Source organism: Rhinatrema bivittatum, chromosome 8 (genome assembly GCF_901001135.1).
Source record: "Rhinatrema bivittatum chromosome 8, aRhiBiv1.1, whole genome shotgun sequence".
NCBI lineage: Eukaryota > Metazoa > Chordata > Amphibia > Gymnophiona > Rhinatrematidae > Rhinatrema > Rhinatrema bivittatum.
Window position 1 is genome coordinate 272,806,190 of NC_042622.1, and position 26,442 is coordinate 272,832,631.

Genomic DNA, 26,442 nt, shown 5'->3' on the forward strand with positions numbered 1-26,442 from the left:
TAAAAATTTTTGGGGCAAAATCAGTCTTTTTTTTTTTTTTTTTTTTTTTTTTTTTTTTTTTGGTGGGTAACTATGATGGGTTTTTTGTTTTTGTTTTTTTAACTCCCGAAGGGATTCTTTTCGACATAACTGCTTCTTTTCAGATTCGGGGGAGGGAAACATGTCTTTTTTTGCTCTGGAAGGTGTTTTTGGTTGCGAAGAGAGCCCTTCTCCTTCATTGGTGTGGACCCTATCCTCCATGTTTATGGCTTCGGAGGAATTAATTACACGCCTTAATGCAAATGGAAAACCTAGCTATAGCACGCTCATTTAGATGTAAATGTAGAACTATCAATATTTGGTCTCCGTACTTGCAAAAATTATCCTCTAGGGCAGGGGTCGGGAACCCATGGCTCGCGAGCCAGATATGGCTCTTTTGAGGGCTGCATCTGGCTCGCAGACAGTTGCCACACTTTCCCGCTGACCCAGCTGCTCCCCGGTCTTCCTCCGCCCGGGCTTAAAATGCTGTCAGCCCGGGCGGAACGCGGCAGGACAGCTGGAGTCGGCGGCACCGGCGTGCTCTCTTCGCCCCCCCCCCCCCCCTCGCGGCCCGGAAGAGGAAGTGAAGAGTATCGGGTGCGTGCGCGGCAAGAAGAGGCCACGCTAGTGCGCTCGGCATCGGCCCGAAGAAAAGAAGACTGCAGCGCGGCTTGGAGGAAAATGAAGAGGTTCAACCGCGGCCGATGGGACTCCGCCTCCGCGAGGGCTGAAAATGAAGAGGTTAGCGTTGGGAGGAGGCTGCTGCTGCTGCCGCGAGTTCCCGGGGTGGGGGAGAGAGAGAGAGTAAATGAGCGAGAGGGGAGATGTTGTGGATCATCATGAGAACTGCCACGATAGTGCAGTGGCGTTGGTGTTACACATAGAACAGCCAGCACAAGGTCCATATCCTCTCGACCGTTTCTGTATCTACAATCAGTAGTATCAGGGAATTGATTTCAAACCTTTTCCTTTCGTATAAGCCACCCTCAGGTGATCTTGAAGCAATGCATAAAGTCGCAGTATATGCCAGCATTTTTGTAGCACTGAAGTTATTGTTTGTGCTTCTTCTGACTATGTAAGTAAGACATGCTATTCAGTTTTCAGAAGATTTTATTTAAAAGCAAACACTGCCGCTCAGCATTCAAAGCCTTTTTTGTATACTGGCTTGATGCGCATAGGATATCCACGCTATAATAATAATCTGTGTCATACATACAAAGCACAATTCCTGGAAAGATTTCTTCATTTTGTTCTACAACTCTTTGGCACTTTGCAACCTGTAATAATTATTTGGGTAATTTACTCCCACATTTTTCTAGTATTTTATTTGCTTTTAAACTAACTTACAATCCTTTAGCAACTTTGGCATTAATATGGAGAGGCTGACAATCACACAAAGTAACAGCACAGCAGTAAAGACAGCTGTAAAAATGTATTGGAGAACATTTGATATGTTTTTTACAGCTCACTCTTCCATGCTGTTACATGCCATATGCTGTATCTGCCGTATGGTGTTTTAAAACGTATTGTCTGTCAGTCATCAACTCTTGAGTTCCATAGTTACAGTATGGATAGAGAAGAAAACTGGTTATATAGTTCATTTAACAGAGATGAGACCGCACCTTGAATATTGTGTACAATTCTGGTCACCGCATCTCAAAGATATAATTGCGATGGAGAAGGTACAGAGAAGGGTTACCAAAATGATAAGGGGAATGGAACAACTCCCCTATGAGGAAAGACTAAAGAGGTTAGGACTTTTCAGCTTGGAGAAGAGATGACTGAGGGGGGATATGATAGAGGTGTTTAAAATCATGAGAGGTCTAGAACGGGTAGATGTGAATCAGTTATTTACTCTTTCGGATAGTAGAAAGACTAGGGGGCACTCCATGAAGTTAGCATGGGGCACATTTAAAACTAATCGGAGAAAGTTCTTTTTTACTCAACGCACAATTAAACTCTGGAATTTGTTGCCAGAGGATGTGGTTAGTGCAGTTAGTATAGCTGTGTTTAAAAAAGGATTGGATAAGTTCCTGGAGGAGAAGTCCATTACCTGCTATTAAGTTCACTTGGAGAATGGCCACTGCCATTAGCAATAGTTACATGGAATAGACTTAGTTTTTGGGTGCTTGCCAGGTTCTTATGGCCTGGATTGGCCACTGTTGGAAACAGGATGCTGGGCTTGATGGACCCTTGGTCTGACCCAGTATGGTATTTTCTTATGTTCTTAAGACTTCCCTTGGGAAAATCCATTCTGGCTGTGTCCCATTAAATCATGTCTGATTTTTATTCTTTTTATAATAGTTGCTATGATTTTTCCTGGCATGGAAGTCAGGCTTCCCGGTCTATAGTTTCCTAGATCACCTCTGGAGCCCTTTTTAAATATCAGGGTTACATTGGCACCTTCCAGTTTGCAGGTACAATGGATGATTTTAATAAGTTACTTGTAATAGGTCTGAAGTTTCATTTTTGAGTTCTTTCAGAACCCTGGGATGATTACCATCCAGTCCAGGTGATTTGCTATTCTTCAGTTTGTCAATTTGGCCTACTACTTCTTCCAGGTATCTCCCCAACATCATCCTCAGTAAACACTAAAGCAAATAATTTGTTTAGTCTTTCTTTGATGGCTTTATCTTTCCTAAGTGCCCCTTTAACTCCTCAGTCATCTAACTGTCCAACTGACTCCCTCGCAAGCTTCCTACTTTGGATATATTTTAAAACGTTTTTATTAAGTTTTTTTTTTTTTTCTCCTTCTATGGCCAACTTCTTTTCAAATTCTCTTTTAGCCTGTCTTATCAGTGTTTTACATTTAATTTGCCAGTGCTTACACTTTTTTTTTCCTGTTTTCATCAGATGGATCCTTCTTCCAATTTTTGAATGGAGATCTTTTAGCTAAAATACCCTTCCTTCCACCTTTCTATATTTTATTTATTTAATGAGTTTTATATACCATCATTCAGAAACGTCAAAATAACGCCATCATAACAGTTTACAAAATAGGTTATAAGGAAATGGGGGGTTAACAAGGGTTGTAAAGTACAAACTGTTATTAGGCTTAGGAGGTAACATAAGTAATGATTAAGTTCAGTTAGAGTTCTTTCTTATTTACGAAAAGCATAGATGTGATGAATTTCAATTAGTCTTTTATTTTTGAACTTTTATATACCGACATTCATGTAGGAAATTACATATCATATCGGTTTACAGTGAAACAGCATATTGCAAAGGCATTACATGGAACAGGGGGGTTACATAGAACTGGGGGATAGAACTAGGTTAAATAGACGCTGTTAAAATGTGAGCCAACGTGGGGAGCAGGATGTCACTTAAAGTCCAACACAATAAAATAAATGCGAATAAATATACTGTAATAAGATAGAATAATAAGATGGATCATTCCTGAGTTAGGGTTATGGAAACGCTTATTTGAATAGCCAGGTTTTGAGTTGGGTTTTTTTGAAAGTTAGTGGGCATGGTTCTTGCCGGAGATCTGGGGGAAGCGCATTCCATTGTGAGGGACCAGCAGTAGATAGGGCGCGTTTCCTTAAGGCGGTCTTTATTGGGGGGGGGGGGGGGGGGGCGAAAAGAGAGAGAGTGCCTTTGTAGGCAGATCTGACAGGTCTGGCAGATTCGTGGCGACGCAGAGGAAAGTTAAGATCAAGAGGTGGCCATCCACCATGGACCCCCCCCCCCCCCTGGTTATATTGGAGGTTATATGGAGGTTATATTGGAGGGCGGTGATGTTTGGATGAACCTTTGGGTGGATTGGTATGCTGCTTTGAACAACCAAGTTTAACTCTTCTTTAAAGGTTTTTAGGTTTTCTTGAATTCTTAGCTTAGTTGGGAGGGAGTTCCAAAGTTTTGGGCTACCAAGGGAGATTGCTCTATTTTGGGTAGAGGTGAGTTGATTTGAGTGAATTGGTGGTGTTTTTAGGAGTCCTTTATTTGCTGACCTCAGGTTTCTACTTGGGGTATGTGGGTGTATGTAGAGGCTTAGCCAATTTTTTTTCTTCATACATAATTTTATGTAGGATGGAAAGGACCTTGTATTCAATCCTGTATTTTATTGGTAACCAATGAAGTGAAATAAGGGTTGGGGTGATGTGGTCATGCTTTTTGGCTCCTGTGAGGATTCTTGCCAGCTGCATTCTGCAGGATCTGGAGAGGGCGAATGGTGTTTAGAGGTAAGTTGAGAAGTAGAGAGTTGCAGTAGTCTATATTGGAGAAAATTAGTAATTGTAGGACTGTTCTGAAGTCATTATTTGGGAGAAAAGGCTTTAGATGACTAAGTATGAGTAGTTTATGATAACCGTCTTTGATTTTTGTTGAGAGATGATTTTTGAATGAAAATTTTTTGTCTATTACTCCAAGGTTGCAGGCATGGTTAATTGGAGATAAGATTGAATTTTGGTCTATGAGATTGAGTTGTGGTGTTTGCAGAGAGTTGTTCTTTCTGTCAAGTAATATCAATTCAGTTTTGTCAAAGTTGAGGATGAGTTTGACGTTGGCTAGTATTTCCTTAATGCTGATTAGGTAATTGGCAGTTAATTTGTATGTTTCTTCAATCAATTTTTTTATTGGAATTAATATTTGAATATCATCAGCATAGATGAAGTGGGTTAGATTCAGATTTGCAAGGAAGTGGCATAGTGGGAGAAGATATATGTTTAAAAGTGTTGCTGAAAGGGCGGATCTTGGGGAACTCCAGTGTCTAAGTTGATTTTCTTTGATAGGGAATCATTAAGTAATACTTGGTAGGATCTTTGTGACAAGTAAGAGGAGAACCATTGAAGCGTTGTTTTGTTAGCACCAATTTCAGATAGACGATTAATCAGTATAGAGTGGTTTACAGTATCAAATGCTGCTGATAGGTCGAGCAGGATTAGAAGGTAACTTTTTGGCCTTTTTCGAATCCTTTGAGTATGAAATCATTCATAGCAAGTAGTAGTGTTTCTGTGTTAAGTTGCTTTCTGAAGCCAAATTGAGAAGGTAGGAGGATGTTATCTAGATGGTCAGTGAGTTGAGTGTGGACAATTTTCTCAATGATTTTGGCAATGAATGGGAGGTTTGATATGGGTCTGTAGTTCAGTGGATTTTCTGGATCTAGATTATTCTTTTTTTTAGAATGGGTTTAATGATAGCCGATTTTAGGCATTCTGGGTAGTTTGCCAGATTCGCTTGATGTTGTGTTTTAACCTATCCTCCTCGCTGCTCTATATTGTTTTTCCCCTCCCAGTTAACTCTTCCTTGTTATAATGTAATTCTTACCTGCTGTTCAATTGTAAACCGGTGTGATGTCCCTACTAATGCTGGTATATAAAAGTCTTCAAATAGTTTCCTTCAGTGAGGGAAAGATTTACAATTTTAGTTAGTGTTTTGGTAATTGATGGATCGAGATTTTTTATTGTTGTGATGGGAATGGCATCAATGGGGTGTTTAGCTGGGTTCATTTTTTTGATGCACATTTGGATTTCTAAGGAAGATGCTGTTTCAAAGTTGGACCAGGTTTTTGATTGAATGTTCAGTAATTTCTGGTCTTGAGTTTCATTTTTTAGATTGTTTTTTTTTAATGAGTAATTTGATTTTTTTTTCATTAAAGAAGTTGGCGAAGTCATCGCAGTTGATCTTCGATGATGAAAGTGGTTGATCGTCTTGAGAGGATTTTGTTAAGCTTTTTACTATGTTGAAGAGCAACTTCGGGTTTTGTTGGTATTTGGTAATTTTTTTTTTTGGAGTAGAAGACTTTTTTTTTTTTGTTTTTTTGTTTTATGGATGAGTTTTTTTGTGTTCGGCGAGTTGTGTTCTGTATATGTTTAGTAGTGTGGTTTTGTTTTTTCTCCAGGATCTCTCTTTTTCTGAGTTTCCTTTTGGCTGCTCTGTTTGTTGTTGTACCAAGGATTCTGATTTTTTGTTTCTTTTATAGTTTTTGTTAAGGGATTTATCTTGTCTGCTATTGTTTTCATCATGTTGAACCATGAAGATGTTGCATTTTCTATGTTTGATAGATCAATGTTTGTTATTTCAGACTGCAGATTTGCTTGAAGGGTTTCTATGCAGAAAAGTGGACGATAGGAGAAGGATTTGGTTGTGTTTTTTTCTTGTGGAGTGTTTTATGATGTGAGAATATATTTGTGTGGATGATAGAATGATCCGACCATGGAATTTTTGAAATTGTCATTTGGTGATTAGACCAAAACTTGGTATTGATGAAGATTAGGTCTAGTGTATGACCTGCCTTGTGTGTAGGGCCAGTGATAATTTGAGACACAGAGATGATAGTGCATCAATTATTGAGGAGCAGGCAGGTGTTAAGGGGGTAGAGTCAATGTGTAGGTTGAAGTCACCTAGAATAATTAAAGGTTTGATGATAGATAATTTGGTCAGGAAACATTTAATGAGTGGTGAGCAGTTTTTTTTCGCGAGTATTGGGGGGGGGGGGCGCGGCGGCAGTATACTAGGCAAATTTGTAAGTGTGGAGAATCAAATAGTGCAATTTCCAGTGGAGAGCAATTGCTTGTTGGAATTAGTTTCATCTGTACGTTTTTTTTGGAGATAAGCATTAGGCCTCCACCTTGCTTTTTTGGTCTGGGTAAAGAAAATGTTCTGTAAGAGGAGTTGTTGATTTGGTTGATTATTACTGTCTGTATTTTTTTGCCCAAGTTCCTGTGATGGCTATAAAGACTGGTTTTTCATCTTGGAGAAGGTCATTAATGATAGGAATTTTTTTGATTATTGATTGAGCATTAAAGAGTAGGAAGGAAAGTGTTAGATAGTTACAGAGTGTGTTGCTGTTGTGATTAATAGTTCTGTGCTGATATTTGTTTTGTTTTAGATTTCATACCTTTTTCTTTCCAGTTGTTAGTGTTTGTTCTATCTCTCTTGTCTTTGCAGGATGATGAGGGTTGATGGATTGCCATTTTTCTTCATGTTCAGGGGAATATTTGGCAATTATGTATTGCTGGCACCTCGGGTTGCACGAAGGGGCACGGCGCGCAATGCCTGGGGGTGTCGCTGTCTTAGCGCTGGGGGGCGTGGCCAAGGCTCTCCCTGTTTCCCACTGAATTTGCAGCGATTTAAAGAAAAAAAGGCACTTGCCTCTATTTCTTTTCTTGTTTCTCTCACCGGCGTCGGTAGCAGTTGCTGGTGGGTGGGCTTGCCCTGATGTCTTTTCCCTGGGGGTGTCGCTGTCTTAGCGCTGGGGGGTGTGGCCAAGGCTCTCCCTGTTTCCCACTGAATTTGCAGCGATTTAAAGAAAAAAAGGCACTTGCCTCTATTTCTTTTCTTGTTTCTCTCACCGGCATCGGTAACAGTTGCTGGTGGGTGGGCTTGCCCCGATGCCTTTTCTGTATGTGTTTAATACATCGGACTGAGCTTCTAAGATGGTGGGTTTTATTTTATTTTTTATTTTTTTTTTAACAATGTTCAGCCTGTTATACACTCTCTGCCTTTTTGTATTGCACCTTTCAATTTTTCTTTTATCAAAGTTTCTCTTTTTTAAGTTTAGTGCTAGAGCCGTGGATTTACTTATTGTCCCCCTTCCAGTCATTAATTCAAATGTTATGTTATGATCACTATTGTCAAGTAGCCCTACTACAGTCACCTCTCACCAAATCCTGTGCTTCACTAAAAATTAGATCTAAAATAGCTCTCTTGTTGGTTCATAAAACAATTGCTTCATAAAGCTGTCATTTATTCCATCCAGGAATTTTATCTTTCTGGTATGTCCTGATGTTATATTTACCCTGTCAATATTGGGGAAACTGAAATCTCCCCTTCCCTATACGTACAAGGACCAGTCCAGAGAAGTGGGTTGTGTATCCCTACCAGCAGGTGGAGTCAGAGAACAATTAGAACTTTGGGCACTGCTACATAACGAGAGAGCCACCTGCAGTCCCTCAGTATTTCTCTGACTCCAGCAGCTGGAAGACAGGCACCTGCAGTCTTAGTTAATTTTTCAGTTTAGTTAGATTTTTTTCTCCGGGTTTTTTCTTCAGGATTGCTTCCTGAGGTGTTAGGCACCTTCGTGGGCCATCCCTCAGTCTAAGCCGGACATCCTGGGGGTTGGTTACCTCCATCTGGGTTTTGTCAGTCACCACTCAGAGTGTGAAGACCAGGGGCTCCTGGTTATTTCACCTCCGTGGCTGCTCCACCAAAACTGCTCCTTCGACCCTCTCTGCTCTACAGGACTCAGTAAAATTAAAAAAAAAAAAAAAAAGTAAAACTGAGTGAGACTTCCTCTGGTTTTGAACTGAGGTAAGGAGTCTGGTTGGGACAGCCAGCCTTGCAGGCACTCCGGGGTGTTTGGCAGCCCTTCAGCCCCCTTTCCTTCTACTCCCGGAGCTCCGGGTTGCTCTGAAGGGATGGGGTAAGTGTTTTCTTCGCCGGCCAGTTTTTGGTGCGGCTTGGCAGCGTGACCCGTTGCAACAGGCCTGTCAGCATTTTTTTCCATTTTTTCCGTTCCTCCCCTCCGCTCCTGGGCCGTGTGGCTGCGTGGTTTTTTTTCAAGGGGCCCTCGCTTTCTCTCCGTGCTCTGTCAGGAGTGTGGGCACGAAGGCAGAATTTACTTTTGTGTTTTCCCTTCCTTATCCTTCCTAGGGATGGAGAGTTCGTCGGGCCCTGAGCCCTTCCCTCGGGACGGGGGGTCTTCATGCCGTGGCTCAAGGGAGGAGGGATCCCCTCCAGTCTTAGCTCTTGTGGCGGAGAACAGCGCTGGGGGACTGTGTGAACTGGCTCCTCAAGATCCCATTCTGGCAGATGGAGACCCGGAGGGGTTTCGCCGGAGTTTGTCTTGTTAATGTCTCAGGCTTTCCTGGCCAGAAAGCAGATGAGCTTCAGGAGACAAATTCAGTCAGTGGGTCTTTCCGAGCCGCCGTTCAAGAAGGGTCGACTCTAGGAACAGCAGGCCCGCGGGGGAAGTAATGGTCCCAAGGGGCTGCAGACCCCCTCCCCCACCCTCCGGCGTTCCAGATCCGGGTTCGGCTCAGGTTCCGGATTTGGTTCCTGATCTTGGGGACCCTGATCAAGATGCTACAGATGATGATTGCCTCCCACAGAAGGGGATGATCCCAGCGTGGTCCACCTTTTTAAGCGGGAGGAACTATGACCCCTTATTCCCCAGGTGTTGGAAGTTCTGGGGCTTAAGATCTCTCAGGAAGAATCAGATAGTGATGGGGTTAATCCGGTTCTTGATGGAATAAGGGGGCCCACTTCATCCTTTCCACTGCCTAAAAAGGTTTGCAAGCTGGTGATCTGCGAGTGGGACGCACCGGACGTGGGGTTCAAGGTGGGCAGAGCTATGGCCAAGCGCTATCCTCTTTCAACAGATGTCTTGGATCTTCTGAAAATTCCAAAGGTGGATGCAGCGGTTTTGGCTGTGACAAAGAAGACCACTATTCCGGTAGCGGGTGCTGCCACTTTAAAAGATATGCAGGACCGTAAGCTGGAGATCCACTTGAAGCAAGTCTTTGAAGTGGCTGAATTGAATCTTCGGGCCATGATCTGCGCCAGCCTCATGCAGAGGACATGTTTGTGCTGGGTTCAGGCCTCTAACACCACCTCAGGAGCTGGCAGTGGTGCCGCCTTGGAGGGCGCTCGTTTGTAAGCGGGCAACGCATATGTAGCAGATGCGCTTTACGACCTAGTGCGAACTTAAGCACGCAGCATGGTTTCTGTAGTGACTGTGCACCGACTGATCTGGCTGCGCAATTGGTCAGTTGATTTGTCTTCAAAATCTCAGCTATCTAACCTCCCCGTTTAAGGGTAAGCTCCTGTTCGGTGAGGAACTGGAGCAGTTGGTAAAGCTACTCGGAGAATCTAAGGGGCATAAGTTGCCGGAAGATAAAAGGCCCACCAGAAAAGTGTTTCCTTCACGGCCGCGTTTTTGGGATTCACGCCGATTTTCGTTCCAGCAGGTATTCCTCGCCTTCCACGTCTAAGCAGACCTCAGTATGGCAACAGTTCTTTCGAGGGGGTCATCGTCCTGGCCGGGATTCTGGACACCTCGGGACAGGAGGTAATAAACCCTCCAGATATCAGACTCGTTCTGAGAGCCAGCTCTTTTTGCACCAGGTGCGCACACACAACCTCTCACTGGTGGGTAAAAAGAATCATACATGTATCATTTGATGCAGAAGACAGGAAGGCCCCCCCTCTTGCTGCTGGATTTCTGCCTTCACCTTAATACTCAGGCCGATTACAGTACAGGCTGTACTTAGCAGTGTTAGCCTGCTATTGGACGCGCGTTTTCCCTTACCCCTTATTCAGTAAGGGGAGGAAAACGCGCGTCCAACCCACGGCACCTAATAGCGCCCTCAACATGCAAATGCTTGTTGATGGTCCTATTAGGTATGTGTGTGGGATACAGAAAGTAAAATGTGCAGCCAAGCCGCACATTTTACTTTCAGAAATTAGTGCCGACCCAAAGGTTGGCGCTAATTTCTTCCGGCACCGGGAAAGTGCACAGAAAAGCAGTAAAAACTGCTTTTCTGTGCACCATCCTACTTAATATCATAGCGATATTAAGTCTGAGGTCCCGAAGAGTAAAGAAAAAAAATTTTTTTGAATTCGGCCCGCAGCTGTCGGGCCGAAAACCGGACGCTCAATTTTGCCGGTGTCCGGTTTCCGAGCTCATGGCTGTCAGCGGGCTCGAGAACAGACGCCAGCAAAATTGAGCGTCGGCTGTCAAACCCGCTGACAGCCGCCGCTCCTGTCAAAAAGGAGGCGCTAGGTACGCGCTAGTGTCCCTAGCGCCTCCTTTTACCCGGTTCTACCGCCGGACCTAAATTAAATACTGAATCGCGTGCTCTGAATCGCCTCTCCTCACAATCACGAGGTGAGCATGTTCTGCTCCCTGATGCCGGGGAAGGGCCATCCGGCATGTGACGCCTTCGCCCTTCACTGGGGACAGGGACTCATGTACATGTATCCCCCTATCCCGCTCCTGTCGAGGACTCTGACGAAACTACAAGAGGACAGGAGAATAATGATCTTGGTAGCACTCTCCTGGCCAAGGTAGGTGTGGTTTTCTTTTCTCCAGGATCTGTGAGTGAGTGCACTGGTCCTGCTTGGGACTTCTCGCGACGTCATATCGCAGAACTAGGGCACCCTGTGCCATCCGAACCTCCGGGCCCTGGCCCTCACAGCGTGGATGTTGAGCGCATGAACCTTCAGCCCTTGCAGCTCTCGGGTGGTCTCTCTAGGGTCTTGATTGAGTCCCGGAAACTTTCCACCCAAATCCATCTCCTCAACTCTAAATTTCTGGAACGACTGCCTACATGCCATCAACCAGCTTCTCACGAATCTCAACCTGGTCCTAAATACGTCCAAAACGGAACTCCTGGTTATCTCCCCTAGCGATAACCACCCCTTCACTAATAACACAATAACCCCACTAGCAAGCCATGTCAGAGACCTTGGGGCCACCCTTGACTCCAGAATGAATTTCAAAAAATTCATTAACGCTACAACTAAAGAATGTTTCTTCAAGCTACAGGTCCTGAAGCATCTAAGACCGCTCTTACACTTCCAGGATTTCCGTTCTGTGCTTCAAGCAATACTGTTTTCAAAGATTGACTATTGCAACGCTCTTCTACTCGGTCTCCCCGCCTCTTCGACCAAACCTCTACAGATGCTGCAAAACGCAGCAGCCAGGATCCTTACAAACACACGGCGCAAGGACCACATCACACCTATCCTAAAAATCTTACATTGGCTTCCTATTCAACATAGAATACTGTTCAAAGCTCTCACTATCATCCACAAATCGGTCTACCAACAATCCTCTCTCCAACTCACCTTCCCTCTGGAACTACTTACATCTTCAAGACCAATAAGAACTGCCTACAAAAGTAAGCTCAAGGCCCCTCCCAACAAATCATCAGTTCACAACTCCATCCACAAGCGAGCTTTTTCAACAGCAGGTCCCCTACATTGGAATTCGCTTCCTCAAGACTTACGCCAGGAACAATGCCATTTAACCTTCAGAAAAAAACTTAAAACCTGGCTGTTCACACAAGCCTATCGTTGAAGGATTCCATATTAACCAACTCTCTCTCACCCTCCAACCCACCCTTCTCCCTCCCCGCACTCCCAAACTTTTTTCTCTTTTTTCCCTTTTCCACTCGCAACCTCAACCCACCCTTTTCCCTCACCCCCGCCACTCCTCCCATCTGACATAACATGTATATTCCAGCTGTATATATTCCATATATATATATTTCCATGTATATTTCCGCTGATTATAATCCATGTTTTTTGTATTATTAATTTATTGTTTTATGTTAATTTATAGTTTGTAATTTTGTTAACTTATTGTTCAATTACTTAATTCTGTCCTATCTTCCGACATCCATGTTTTTACTCTCCCTGTTTTAATGTAACTTCTCTTTTCCACTTATACGTTAATTGATTTTTCCCCTTGTTCCGACATCCATGTTTCCCCTTGTTCCGACATCCATGTTTCCCCTTGTTCCGACATCCATGTTTTTACTCTCCCTGTTTTAATGTAACTTCTCTTTTCCACTTATACGTTAATTGATTTTTCCCCTTGTTCTAATGTAAACCGGTACGATAAGACCTGGTCTTGAGTGTCGGTATAGTAAAAGAAGTTAAATAAATAAATAAAATAAAAATCCTACAGTTCGAAGTGGAAGCATTTTCCATACGGTGCAGTGGCCACGGCCTGACTCGTTCTCCTGTCCACTTCCCCGCTTGCTGGATTACGTCTGGCCTCCAAACCAGCTCAGTCCGAGTACACCTCAGCACCTACCACCAGGGTGTTGCTGGTGCACCCGTTTCAGTCCAGCCTCTTGTCTGTGCTTCATGTGGGGCCTTGTTCAGCTGAAGCCCTTGCTTCGGCTGCCAGCAACCTGTGGGATCTCAACTATGTCCTGGTGAGACTATAATGCATCCATTCGAGCCTCTCAACTTCTGTGACCTGAAGTTCCTCACCTCCAAAGTCATGTTCCTGGTGGCGATCACTTCCGCTTGCAGAGTCAGTGAGATCCAGGCCCTGGTCACGTACACAGAATTCTTCCATAATATTATGGTGCTACGTACACATCCAAAATTTCTGCCTAAGGTGGTGACTGCTTTCCACATCAACTAGTCAATCATCCTTCCCACGTTCTTCCAGTGGCCTCATTCCCACCTGGGGGGACGTGCTCTCCACACCCTCTACTACAAGTGAGCGCTCGCTTTCTATCTGGATCGAACAGTGACCGATAGGCAGTTCTCCCAGCTCTTTGTGTCATTTGATCCCCAACAGACTGGGAAAATAAATCTTATCCAACTGGCTAGCGGATTGCATTGCCTTCTGCTACGAGCAGGCAGGCCTTCAGCTGGCTGGCAGGGTGAAAGCTCACTCTGTGTGGGCTATGGCGGCATCAGTAGTCCATCTGCGTGCGGTCCTTGTCACTGAAATTTGTAGGGCTGTGACTTGGCATTCTCTCCACACGTTCGCAGCTCACTACTGCCTTGACAGGGATAGTCGCCAGGACAGCACTTTTTGGCCAGTTGTCCTGCGCAATCTATTCCAGTCCTGAACCCAACTGTCTCTCATCGTGCTCTACCCACCTACACAGCAACTTCCTTACCACTAATTTATGCATTTTTTGAAAGGCTTTCACCTAGAGAACTAATTGCGGATATTCATGTGCCAATGGGTGTCCATGCAGGTTTTTGCGCCGATGTCTGTGAGATTTACTACATGCGGTCATGAATGCATGTTACTGCACACATTATGGTATGTGTGTGTGTGGTGTACAAGGATTTTTTTGCGTGTATCTAATTAGCATATGCGGCTGTTATTACATCCTGCATTGCCGCTGTTTTTTGCCGTGCGTGCCAAAAAAATTTGCGTGAAAAAATCAGCACAGATTTCAGCGCAGGTCTTATTACATCAGCCCCATTTTGTCTACTACCAGGCACATCTATTCTGTTGCAGATCTCAGTGTCTACCACAAAAAGACAAACTTTCCTTCTTAACCCCTTCACAATATTGCTCAGAAAGACACTGAATAGAGTGGACCCTAGAGCAGATTCCTGAAGCACTCCACTCATCACCTTTCTTCAGAGCAAACTCCATGTACCAGTTCACTGTCTTAAATCCCTTTTTTAATCTGCTTTGTTTAGTTATGTCTACAATCAGATTACCGTATATACCCATGCACTATTCGCTCCATGTACAAGTCGCCCCTGTCAAGTGTATTCAGCTGTCAATGCAAAAGCTCTCTGACCCGCATATAAGAAAATTTTGGCATGTGGCACATTAGGAAGGGACAACATGTTTTATGCAATTATGCTCGATACTTTACTTTATTTAAACATGTGATGTCCATACATATTTACATGCTTACATGAAATTTACATTTACTTTTCTAGACCTTTTCCTTAGGCAGAACAAAATCAAGGTTGAAAAGAGGACCAAATTCACAAAATTTTGTTGTAACAAATGTTTTAGTGATGATCTTTTTTATTCATTAAATCCAATTGTATTCAATACTTTATTGAAACATCTAATAGTAAGTGAAATGAAAAGCGTCCATTAGTCAAAACCATAAGTCTTCGCCATTGTCACTTTCGTTGAACACATGTTTCATAATATTGTCTGTTACAGCTGGATAGTCTTCATAGGAGTCGATTAATTCGTTGTCCTCGCTCTCGTGTTCGGTATCAGACTCCATATATATCGCAGCGTCCTGTGATCCATCAAGGGCATTACTAATCCCACATTTCGGAAATGAGCGACTAACAGTATCCTCCGGTATTTCGTCCCAGGCCTCTCTAACCCACTTTTGTCAGTTTTGCTATGCCTGATGTCATCCAATCCACATTGGGCGCACATGGTCCTTGAAAGGCTTATTTAAACATATATCTAAGGGTTGCAAAATGGATGTCAAACCCCCAGGAATAACGCTAAGGTCCGTGTTTAAGCACTTAACTATTTTCTTAATATCATCTGAAAGATGGGCCCTAAACATATCCCAGACTAGTAAACCCCATTTTCTTGACAATGTACCAGGCTGCACATTCCACATTCTTTTCAGCCAATCATTTGTCCCATTTCTTCCATCCAACCCTTCGGGTGTGCTGTTACAATAATTCCTTTCATTTAAAGATCACTACAGGATTTAACTAACTTCTATCTGTTAGACAGTTAAGTACCACAGTAAAATGGATTCGTTCGTGCCCAGTTGTCTTTATCATTAGTTTTTCTCACCACTAGCATTCACTATGGTATTCCCAGGCATATCAAAAGTACGGGGCATTTCATCCATATTTCCTATCTGTCAAGTCATAGTCATATTTCTTATGCAATGATATTGTGTATTTTAAAAGTGATCCTACTTTTTTGTTTCTAAATCCTTGAAGCTTCTGGGAGATTTTAGTGCGCCTATGTATAGTAATCCCATGCCTGTTCATGTACCATGTGCACCAGCCTGATTCTGATTGTAAGGGGCCTCTTTATTCATTTTCAAAGCTTGCAGTCGAATAGCCATCCGTGTGATGATGTATCCATTTTGTCGACCTTCTAGTATCCGGTCCGCCAATGCCCTCTCAAGTTCTGGGAATACTGCTTGATCGCCACAGTGTACCACCTTGTTTGTTTTTTTTGGCATTTCAGCTAATATTTGCTTCTGTTTTTCTCCAGTCCCGTACTAGCTTTTCTGAAACGCCAAAGTAGCGATCTGTGGCATAGTTATTTGTACTCTCTGCGAAAGCCACGACTTTCAACTTAAAGCTTGCATGATAAGACTGTCTTTTCAATCCCTGTGACATTATTCGTTATTTACCTAAAATGCGTAAATAATAAACACTTTACGAAATTTTTACTTCGGTTGAATGTGGTTAATAAAATACGTACTTTAGCTACACATAACTGATTTTTAAATGGCTATATTAACATGTAATAGAGTAGATGTTGACAAATAAGGCCCATTATAAATTACACTAGGCCTAAATATCCTGCATATCCTCGTTAAGCGCTAGCTAGAGTAGGTAAATGCATACAACTCACTCCCTGTGGTTGTAACATTTGGTCAGAAGCTCTATCACTTCGTATCACTCCAAGTCGTTTGTCACAGAAACAAAGACAAAAATATCTAACACCTCAAAATCTTTACCTGAAACTTATCCTACCAGTGGATTGTTTTCAGAGTTGCACTATGTAATCTGACACTTGACTGAATGAAACCACAGTACACTGTGCCGTGGGGTGGGGGCTCAATAACTCTTAGCACCTGTGTAGAGGTCATCCCAATAATTTTTTTAAATTTTACATCAAACTTTGGGGCTTGTATGTGAATATATACAGTAAATCTCTAGTTTTGATATTATATAATATTCAAGCGCAAGTGATGGATGTTTACTAAGGGTTGGGAGAAGTTACTTCCTGAATCTGTTGCTGGATCATGTTGAATAAATATTTAGTTTTTTATAGATATTCTTGCAAGTGAATTGTTAGATACAATAAGGATTTTTCTTTTTTTTTTTTGTACCAGAACAGCTAAAATCTTTCATTTGACTCATTTAAAAAATAAATAAATACATTTTGGTTGATCCCAATCGGTATGGCTAATTTATCATCAAACTAATAGTTGGAAACGCAGGATACTTCAGGTTATGCTATTTCCTTAAATTGTTTCCTCATATTTTCTCCTATATCTTTTTCTTTTTTTCTCCTCCCTGATTGTGGCTTACTGGATGTAGGATTATTGCCTTGATATCAAATTACATTTAGCAACAAATTGTTTCCTTTTACATAGTGTATGCTTTGTTATATTTGTGTGAAATGAATAAAGTATAAATAGTTTTCTTTACAAATGAACTATTAGTGCACAGATAAAAGGTGGGATGGGAGGCTGTTTGAAGGGCCCAGAGAGGCCCTGGCTGAGCTCAGCTCACCTTGGATGGGAAGGCTTGTGGCTGGGTGGATCATTGGGGCCTGGGTTGGGGGAGCCCTGGCTTGGTAGGCTTGGACCCTGGTAGACTTTTAGGGGGGACGTCAGAACCCCCTAAAAGTCAGGACCCATGGAGGCCCAGCTGGGTAGGCCCAAGCACTCTTATGGTAGGGGGCCTTGGGGAAATAGCATGGAACACTTCCTGAAATGAAAACACCCAGAATTTTCAGGTTTTATTTTTCATTTGGATCCTGCATTTGTTTCAGATTATTGGAAATGAAATTGGGCAATTTTGGTTTGGATCACCCATTTTGTTTCAAATGGATGCACATCCCTAATGTTCGTGCTCACAAGCTGGCACTATTGGCTCTTCTTTTACCTATGATTTCAGGTCAGGCGATCCCAGTCTAGGTTTGTGAAATTACAGTTGATCAAAGTAGGTATAGTTCATCATTTTCTTTTCATGAGGAGTTGTTTGAATATTTGATACAGTGCTAAAAAGGATTTAGCATTTATTTTTATTAGTGATAATCCCAATACCACTGGATCTCTCTTTATTAAAACTTCTTTGTTCAGAAGATGGTATATAAGTTAATCAAAGTGGTGTACAAACATATATTTATGGCAGCAAACCTTTTTGTTTTTCTATTTTTTATATGGTCTAAATCTTTCTTCATATAGTACTTTACACAGAGATTGCCAGAGATTTGTGTGTGTTTATCTCCCCTTGAACGACCTACAGTAACCTCTCTGCTGTGAGCACATCACAGCTGCCGTGGGTGTGTCACAGGGGAAAAAAAAAGTATCCCAGGGAAGAGACATTAAAGGTGCTGCCGTGACTTGGGAAAAAAGGAACCAATCCTTGGCAGACGTATTTCCATATAAGGGATATGACTGTGTGGGGTGATGTGCTAGTTCCAATTATAAAGTAGACAAGTGCATTACATCAGACACTACAGATCTTCTTAACGGAAGCTGCCCTGAAATAAGAATGATGTGTTCTCTGCCTGGTACAAAGCCGTTGCACTCTGGCTGAGCAAAAGCTGCAAGGAAGGCAGCAGTTGCTCTATAGAGAATACACTGTAAGAGTATATTTTACATACTTCATACCCATGTTTCTTCCTTCATCTTTTTCTATTAGCATTGGTGAAACCTGGTAGCAATTTCAGAATTGATTGCTTTAAAACGTATGTCTCAGTGTGATCGGTGGTAAAAATGCCTCTAAATTACTGTGCAAACATCAGTTTGCAGCTAGCTTTGAAAATTATTTTTGTAACGCTAATACATATTTGTAAGGCAAGACAAATTTGAGTAAAATTAGGCTTTGTAAATAAACAATTGAAATGGTTTCCCCCTTTTTTTTAGCTGCATTTATATAGTGTTTGTATATTTTCACTATTGCTTTTTTTTTTTTTATTTATGTTCCACCTTTCAGGCACTTCAAAGCGGATTACGTTTAGGTACTGTAGGGATATTCCTGACCTCAGAGGGCTCACAGACTAACAGGCGATATTAAGTCTGAGGTCCCGAAGAGTAAAATAAATAAATAAATAAAATTTGAATCTGGACACTGGACACTCAATTTTGCCGGCATCCGGTTTCCGAGCCCATAGCTGTCAGCGGGCTCGAGAACAGACGCCGGCAAAATTGAGCGTCGTCTGTCAAACCTGCTGACAGCCGCCGCTCCTGTCAAAAAGGAGGCGCTAGGGACGCGATAGTGTCCCTAACACCTCCTTTTCCCCGTTTCTACCGCGCCGCCTAATTTGCATAGTGAATCGCATGCACCGGCGAGCGGGCGTTCGTCCGCTCTCCCGCGGACTTTACTGTATCGGCCTGTAAGTTTGTACCTGAGACAATGGAAGGTGAAGTGACTTGCCCTAGGTCTCAAGGAGCAGCAGCAGAATTTGAGCCCTGGTTTCACTGGTTTGCAGCCCACTACTCTGTTAGGCTACTCCTCCACGCCAAAAGGAAATGTGCTATCAAAATACTAATTTCCCCTAGATGCAACACCAGCCACAACATATATGCTTGCCATTTCATGTAAGTAATTAATAAAGCCATTCTTTAAGAAGATATTTCAGCTTAAAATCAGGACCTAAGACAAAAAGACCTTCTGATGAGGCAAGTGGAGAGATTGGCGTAGATGCTGAGGGATTAGCACTCAGATGTCATAAAAATGACATGGTGCCTGGGGCATCTGAGAGTTGGAAGAAAATGATAATAGTTGGAAGTCGCCAAATTTATTTATTTATTATTTTTAAGTTTACGCATTCAAAACGGTTATAAGAAACAGCAAGTAGATATGATGGAACTCAGGGGACATTTAGGAGAAACATGAATAATATTGTATTTCTTCAGTGTCCATGCCAGACCAGTTCAGGTAAGTGGCTTTGTTCCTCCTACTAGCAGATGGAGGCAGAGGGCAAGTTCTTTGTCCTGGCGCTTCCCTCTATATAGCCTGGTGCAACAGGGGAAGTTTTGGTTGTTCTCTGCCTCCAGCAGGAAAGAGGAGGAAGGGTCACTGAGACAACAATCTAGGTGGTGGATTAGTTCTTCCAGGGTAGGCCTGGGCTGAGTCAAGGGAGCTCCAGAGGGATGGCAGCCTCTGCAGACTGCTCTTCCTCTCCCCAGGGCAATTGGGAGTGACAGGCTCCTGCAAATTCTTTTTAAAACAAAAAAAAAACCAAAATCCAAAGCTTGCCAGTGGCAGATCAGTCACTCGGCTAGACCCAGACACTTCTTTCTATATTCCATCTCTGGTTATGTATTTGTGGCAAACTGCAAGGACATGGGGGGAGGAAAAGCATCGCTGCCATGACAAATGGCTTGTATAGTTATGTCTGCAGGCCATTGCCCCAGGGCCTGCCCTTTTCTCCTCATACTGCAGAGGCCTGCTAATCAGAGGTCATGTAATATACAGATTCCCAAGCCATGCCAGTACAGGGGTGTCAGCCAGTCTGTGGAAGGCAGCCTGGTCCTAAACGGCAGCAGCAGCCCTCTAGGCCTTTGCTGTTGGCCTGTGGACATTCTCGACATGACAATACTCCCTCATTCCTCCTCCTTAGTTGTCACACAGCAGCTGACACTCTGTTCCAACTATCAGCAAGTAGACGTCATATTTGGTTTACTGTGAAAGATACTGACTGTTGGGTTCAAATAGTCTTTGAATCATGACACAAGTGAGGGGACCGAAGACCAAGTTTTGTAATAACTCTAACTTCCCCTGTAACACCACACAAGCTCTACATGTACACATTATACTGTATTAGGCAGCTAGCTACTGCCCGTCTTACATACGGGCCCATGTAAGCAGGAGTTAGCAAAGAATATGCAGTGTGAAGAAGGCAACAAGCAGTCCCCAGTAATAAACATCTTTACCTCTTGCGGTTTTTCTTAGGAGCATACACTGAGCATTCAGTTGTATGGTCTTGCCTGCTAGATAATTGGCTACTTGGAATGTCCCAGGGCATTCTAGCATGCAAGATCATGTGGAGGGCAAACCTTGTACCTAGTGAATCCTTTACACAAAAAACACACAATGAAAGGAGCCAACCAGGAAGTGTTTGGTTTTCAAACCAGTAATCACTTTATTAGGGAAGACATGTAGGCCACTGTTTTGAAATAAAGTCAGTCTTAATCACAATCTGCAAGGAGAAGATAGCAAATAGAACAAAACACTGTACATTATATGCACAGCTCATTCTGTGTAGACTTATACATAGTGGGGCGGATTTTAAAAGGAGCGCGAATAGCCTACTTTTGTTTGCGCTCCAGGCGCATGGATTTTAGTAGATACGCGCGGAGCCGCGCATATCTGCTAAAAACCTGGATCGGCGCGCGCAAGGCTATGGATTTTGTATAGCCGGCGCGCGCCGAGCCGCGCAGCCTACCCCCGTTCCCTCCAAGGCCGCTCCGAAATCGGAGCGGCCTCGGAGGGAACTTTCCTTTGCCCTCCCCTCACCTACCCCCCCCTTACCTTTGTCGGGGGATTTTACGCCTCCCTCTGGGAGGCGTAAATCCCCGCGCGCCAGCGGGCCTCTTGCGCGCTGGGCCGCGACCTGGGGGCGGGTATGGAGGGCGCAGCCACGCCCCCGGACCGCCCCGGGCCGTAGCCACGCCCCCGTACCCGCCCCCAAAACGCTGCAGACATGCCCCCGAAACGCCGCGACGACCAGGCCCGCCCCCGACACGCCCCCCTCGGAGAACCCCGGGACTTACGCAAGTCCCGGGGCTCTGCGCGCGCCGGTAGGCCTATGTAAAATAGGCTTCCCGGCGAGCAGGGTTCTGAAAATCCGCCCCACAGTGTTTGGCATCATTACATATGCATGCTTAGCATCTTATCATTTTGGCACAATCATAATTTTATTTATTTATTTTATTTTATATACCGGCAACCGTTTGCACATCGTGCCGGTTTACAAAACTTACAACCAAAGAATATATAGGCAAAGCCTTTACAAGGAACAGTGTGTAACAAAAACGCAGTAACAGGGCAATTAACTAGATAAATAAGTAAGGGAGGGAGGGGTAGGGATAGGCGAGACAAAGGAGGGGGGGCGGTGGGAGGGTGAGAGAGGATACATAAGGAAAAGCTATTTACAGGGGTTCGAGGAACAAATGATATGTACAGAGGTTATATACAAAATAGTATAATCGCAGAACAACAATGATTGAGGTGGGAAAATGTGTGCGGTTGTACTAATTACAACAAAGACCATAGAAAGCAGAAGTGGCACCCCCAATAGCTACAGAACAGCTCTAATGTTGGAGCTGATACCAGCCCTGATATGTAATGGCTAGGAAAAGGCCCTAGTCAGTTCATTTTGAAAGACTGCAGTCAAGAAGACAGCCTAAGGGGCCAGACAGTAGAGTTCAAGTGAAGGCACCGGGACCAGGACCAAAGAGCACAGCATGGAGGCAGGAGAAGACACGCAGCAGCATGAGCTGAGATGTGATGAGACACCAGCATCCACAGCAGTTGAGACATGATGAGAAGAGGCAGCAGCCGGACTGTGACTGGAGGCCACATCAAGGAGGCTGGAATACGAGCAGAACATAGAGGGCCACAATGGCTGACAGTAGGCCTTCCCTTCTGCGAGCTGGTACAGGAACTCTGTAATGAGGACGGGCCTAGCAGGCTTCTTCCATCTAGCCGACACAGGAACTCTATAGAGGGGCCCACCCAATAATTTTGGTACAACTCTTATTTGCCATTTGATACCACAACCTTTGATCCTTTATGGCCCCGTGCCATGTTGTGACTTCCCACTTGGGGGGGGGGGGGGGCAATATCTTTTTTGGGGGGTCTACCCCTTGGGTGTCTGTCAGCCTGGGGACTGCTGCAGGGTGTGGACTCCAGTGATGCTGGGGAGGACTCGGGTGGCTGCTCTGGCATCCTTTGCAGGATCTGCATCAGCATGTTCATCATGCTATTGACTGCTGTGGATAGTGTCGTAACATTCTGTGTGTTCGCAGCTGTCTGATCTCACAGGATCTGGTTCTGCTTGTTGACAGCCCTCCTGAGGCACACTAGCTCTGGCCATATGTGTCAAAGGTGTAACCCATGCCTCCTTTCCAGCTGCTCGTGCATGGACTCATCTGTTGGTGGTGGAAATGTTGCTGGTGCTGGGACTGGTGGCAGTGCTGTGATGATGGTGTGGAGTGCAGGACTTTTGGCCTCCAAATGTGGCATGATGGGGCTTCGGGGCTGGCTCTGTGGTGTGCTGGCTCGAGGTTGTGGTGATTCTATAGGCTCCCACTCAAGGCTAGGTTACTCCATGAAGCCAGAGAGGTTGAGGGATACACTGAGTGGGTCGGGTGAACCCAGGGGTTGCAATATCTGCAATGGCTCCTGAGTCTGTGGCTTCTGCTCCTCCTGGGTCTGGGCTTCCTGTTAGGGACCAGCTGCTTCATGGGCAAGAGCTGGGGAAACAAAACATAAGACATAAGTACCAATGGCAGCAAGTATCCTTTCTTTCATTTGGCTTCAAAGGTGCACTTTGCTTCTTAGCATTGTGAGCATCTTATGCTAAATGATCCCACAAGGATCAGCGCTCAGCAGCACTATTTAATATCTATCTTACACCCACTTGTCAACTTCTGTCAACCCTAAGCGTTTACCATCTGTACGCCAACGACATACAATTTTATTTTCTGACCTGTCACGATTGGAATTAAAATTCATTGAACTTAGTCATTTTTTAACTGTGGATAAGCAATCTCATAACAAACTCAATTTAAATCTGACAAAAACCAAAATGATTCTAGGACATCCTCAATTTTGAAAATATTCCCAACTCTATTCTCCTTGACAATAAATCTATTAACGTTTCCAAAATAGGTTCGTAATCTTGGCATCCTATTAGACCCCAAACTCAATTTTTCAACTCATATCAAATTCATCATTAAATCTTCATTCTACAAACTTTGATTGCTTAAACATGTTAAACCACTACTTGATCCCACTCTTCTGTACAGTACTTAAGTCCCTAATACTAACAGGACTACTGTAACTCTCTTTACTTAGGTCTATCTCAATCGGCTTAACTCCCGCTCCAACTTGTACAAAATGCTGCTGCACGGCTACTCTCCAACCACAGACTACGCAATCACATATCTTCGGTTCTCTTTCAGTTACACTGGTTACCAATTAAATGGCGAATTCAATATAAAACCTTGTCCATCATATACAACCTCATCCACAATAACAACTGTTGGTTATCTACTACTCTACATTTATACATTCTATGCCAAAATCTTAGGTCAAAAAATCAATTCCTTCTACAAGTCCCATCCCCCAAATCAACGAGATTGGTTATGACATGAGAGCGTGCTTTTTTTTCATCGCAGGCCCGATTTTATGGAACATGTTACTCCTTGAGCTCAGATTACTATCCAATAATAAAGACTTCAATAAAAGCTCTAGAACACCATCTTTTCAAGTTAGCTTTTCTGGATCTATGCAAAACACTATCCCAATAAGTTTAGTTTATTTTCTTTATTCACTGTTATAACTTGTTTCAAGTAATTCCAATTTTATTTATTGTAGTTATTTTATTCATTTATATTAATTTATTATTTTATGTCAATCTATTTAATTGTTTTTTTTTTTCCTTGTAACCCTCCCCGAACATTGGAGGGCACGAGAAATAAATACTAATAAATAAATACACCTGTTGCTGCCTGCCTGTTTACAGGTGAGGTGAACTTACCAGCTCTGGCTCGTGTGATGTCTGGCTGCTTAGCCATCCCTCAAACATGCTCGGTCCTAGCCGCTAGATGAGGTGCTCCTCCGTGGGTCTGCCGGAAGTACTTGTTGTGGCTGCTGACCTTCCTTTTTTTAGTTGGGCCTTGATGCCCTGGTATCTGTGCCGTCTGCTTGGCACTGCGCTGGACACCACTCTGCCATGAAATGCCTGAGCAATGGTGCGCTAGTTCTGGCCCTTGGATGCCTTGGAAGGTCCGGCATGGATTCCAAATAGCATTGGGTAATGCTCCAGGACCCCAGCAATAATCAGTTCATTGTCCTGGATGCTGAACGTGAGAGCCCTCAGGTGAGGGTGTCCTGGTTGCTAGAGGGGGGTGCCACTTCCTTTTCTGAAGAGGTGATCTCTTCCCTTTCCTCACATTCACTCCCATTCCACTCTCCCCTCCCTTCCACTGCCCTGCCCTATTTCCTCTGCCCTCTTTCTCTATCCTTAGCCTGCCATAGTCCTCCCGCCGCCTCCTATCCTTTCCCTCCTGCCTATCTCTTCTCCTGACCCTACTCCTCCTCCTCCTTCCCCTAGCACTCCAGCCCTCATCCTCTCCTCCCACCTCTCCTCTCTCCCCATACCTCTCGCGCTCCATACTCTTCAACCCTCCTCACCATAACCACAACCTTCACTCCTCCTCCTCCACTCTACAGAAAAAGACACACAAATGTGACAAAACTACAAAAATCTTTCACACACACCAAAGGACCAAGGAAAAGGGAAACAGAAGAGAAAACAGAAAACAAGACAACTCACTCAGATTTCGCTATAGACCTCCTTTAAACTCCTACCAAAAACCTCAGTTCCTTTCCTCTCTCCCCCATGCCTGACACACCCTCAAAGAGGCAGCTGCAAGAAGCTAGGATATATAAATAAACAAAAAAATAGCCTATAACGGTTTTCGTGGTATGGCATCATACTTTGCGGAAATTGCCTACGTGATGCATAAGGAAGATTTTTTCCTCTTACCATGCCCATTTTTTTTAATCGCATTTTTATAGCAAAATGAGTTATAGGCCTATGTGTGGCATTTCTGAGTGCAGGGATGAAAGATGAAGAAAACTATCGGAGATGGCTACTGTCAGAGACAGAATGCTGAGTTTGAAGGACCCTGATCTCACCCAGCATGGCACTTCTTATGTCCTTAAAAAGGATTTATGTGAATCAGACCAGATGCAGTTTTATAGAGTTAATAGTCCTCCTTCTGCTGTAAAATGATTACTGTAGATGGATTCGTTATTTAATGAAAGAAAGAGACAGATTATTTGGAAAAGTCAGTATATGCTAAGCAACTTTTTACCAAAGATAATTTCTTTAAGGTGTTTAATTTCCCTCTTTTTATTTTTTGCAGTTACCTTGCAGCTTGAGCCAAATATGTCAGCTGTGATTGTAAATGCGCCAGCTGTAGGTACAGCTTACTCTGAATCACCCAAAGCACTGCAACGTGACGTATGCCTGGATGATATACTAGTGAACTCTGCCGTCAAGTATGTTGCTATTTATTTTCAGAATCCTGTTATCCTTTTGGAGAATATTATATTGTGCAGAACATCTTGAAGTGCAACTTTTACACTGTGCTCAGAAGTGTAGAGTCAGCAATTGCTTCTTACCTGCAGACTTTGTCTGTTTTCAATGGGGGAAAGATGTTGGGTGATCTGAAAGAGGAAGGGCAAAATCATTGAGCCTGATCACGTTAACCTTTTGACTATATTAACATTTTTCATGAGATGTGAGCACAGCACTTTGCAGTACACTGCTTCGGAGCATATCGTTCTTGCCCCGCAATAACTGATGTCAGGTGCCAGGTACAAATATTAAACAGTTAAATGGCTAACCGCTAAGTATGGTCTACCATTCAGTCTTGAGTGTTTCCATTTAACTATTTTATTTTATCAGCTCCCGGGGGGAATGTATGATGGAGACTGGTGTTGCACTATGTCTTCTGTTGAGAAATATTTATGTTGGGTGGTAAAGGTGAGAGATTATTTATATAATCATATTAACGAATCACACTATTTGTGTGACATATTAATATGATTTTATTTTGGGGGAATTGTTGGTGGGTGGGGTAACGAGTAGTTTTTATGGGGTATATTATGAAATGTATATTGTTATGCATTTTACTCTAATTCACTTGGAGGGTTTTGATGACAAAGCAGATAGGTTTAATGAATGAAAAATGAGAGACAGGTGGGACGAGATGGGTGACAGGGGCTGCCACTACTGTTATGCTGCTAATGCAGCTTTGCCAGGATAGATGAGCTCGAGTGGTT

At 43.5% G+C, this 26,442-nt stretch overlaps 1 protein-coding gene across 3 annotated transcripts in view; it reads left to right on the forward strand.

The window, feature by feature from the left end:
• ACSBG2 (acyl-CoA synthetase bubblegum family member 2) overlaps positions 1-26,442 on the forward strand; it is a 355,967-nt gene that overhangs the window by 146,974 nt on the left and 182,551 nt on the right. For all 3 annotated transcript variants that reach the window (XM_029610908.1, XM_029610907.1, XM_029610909.1), the window contains one exon: positions 25,521-25,656. In XM_029610908.1, the coding sequence (XP_029466768.1) occupies positions 25,544-25,656 (113 nt within the window). In that variant the 5' untranslated portion in view covers positions 25,521-25,543. The remainder of the gene's footprint in view (positions 1-25,520; positions 25,657-26,442) is intronic.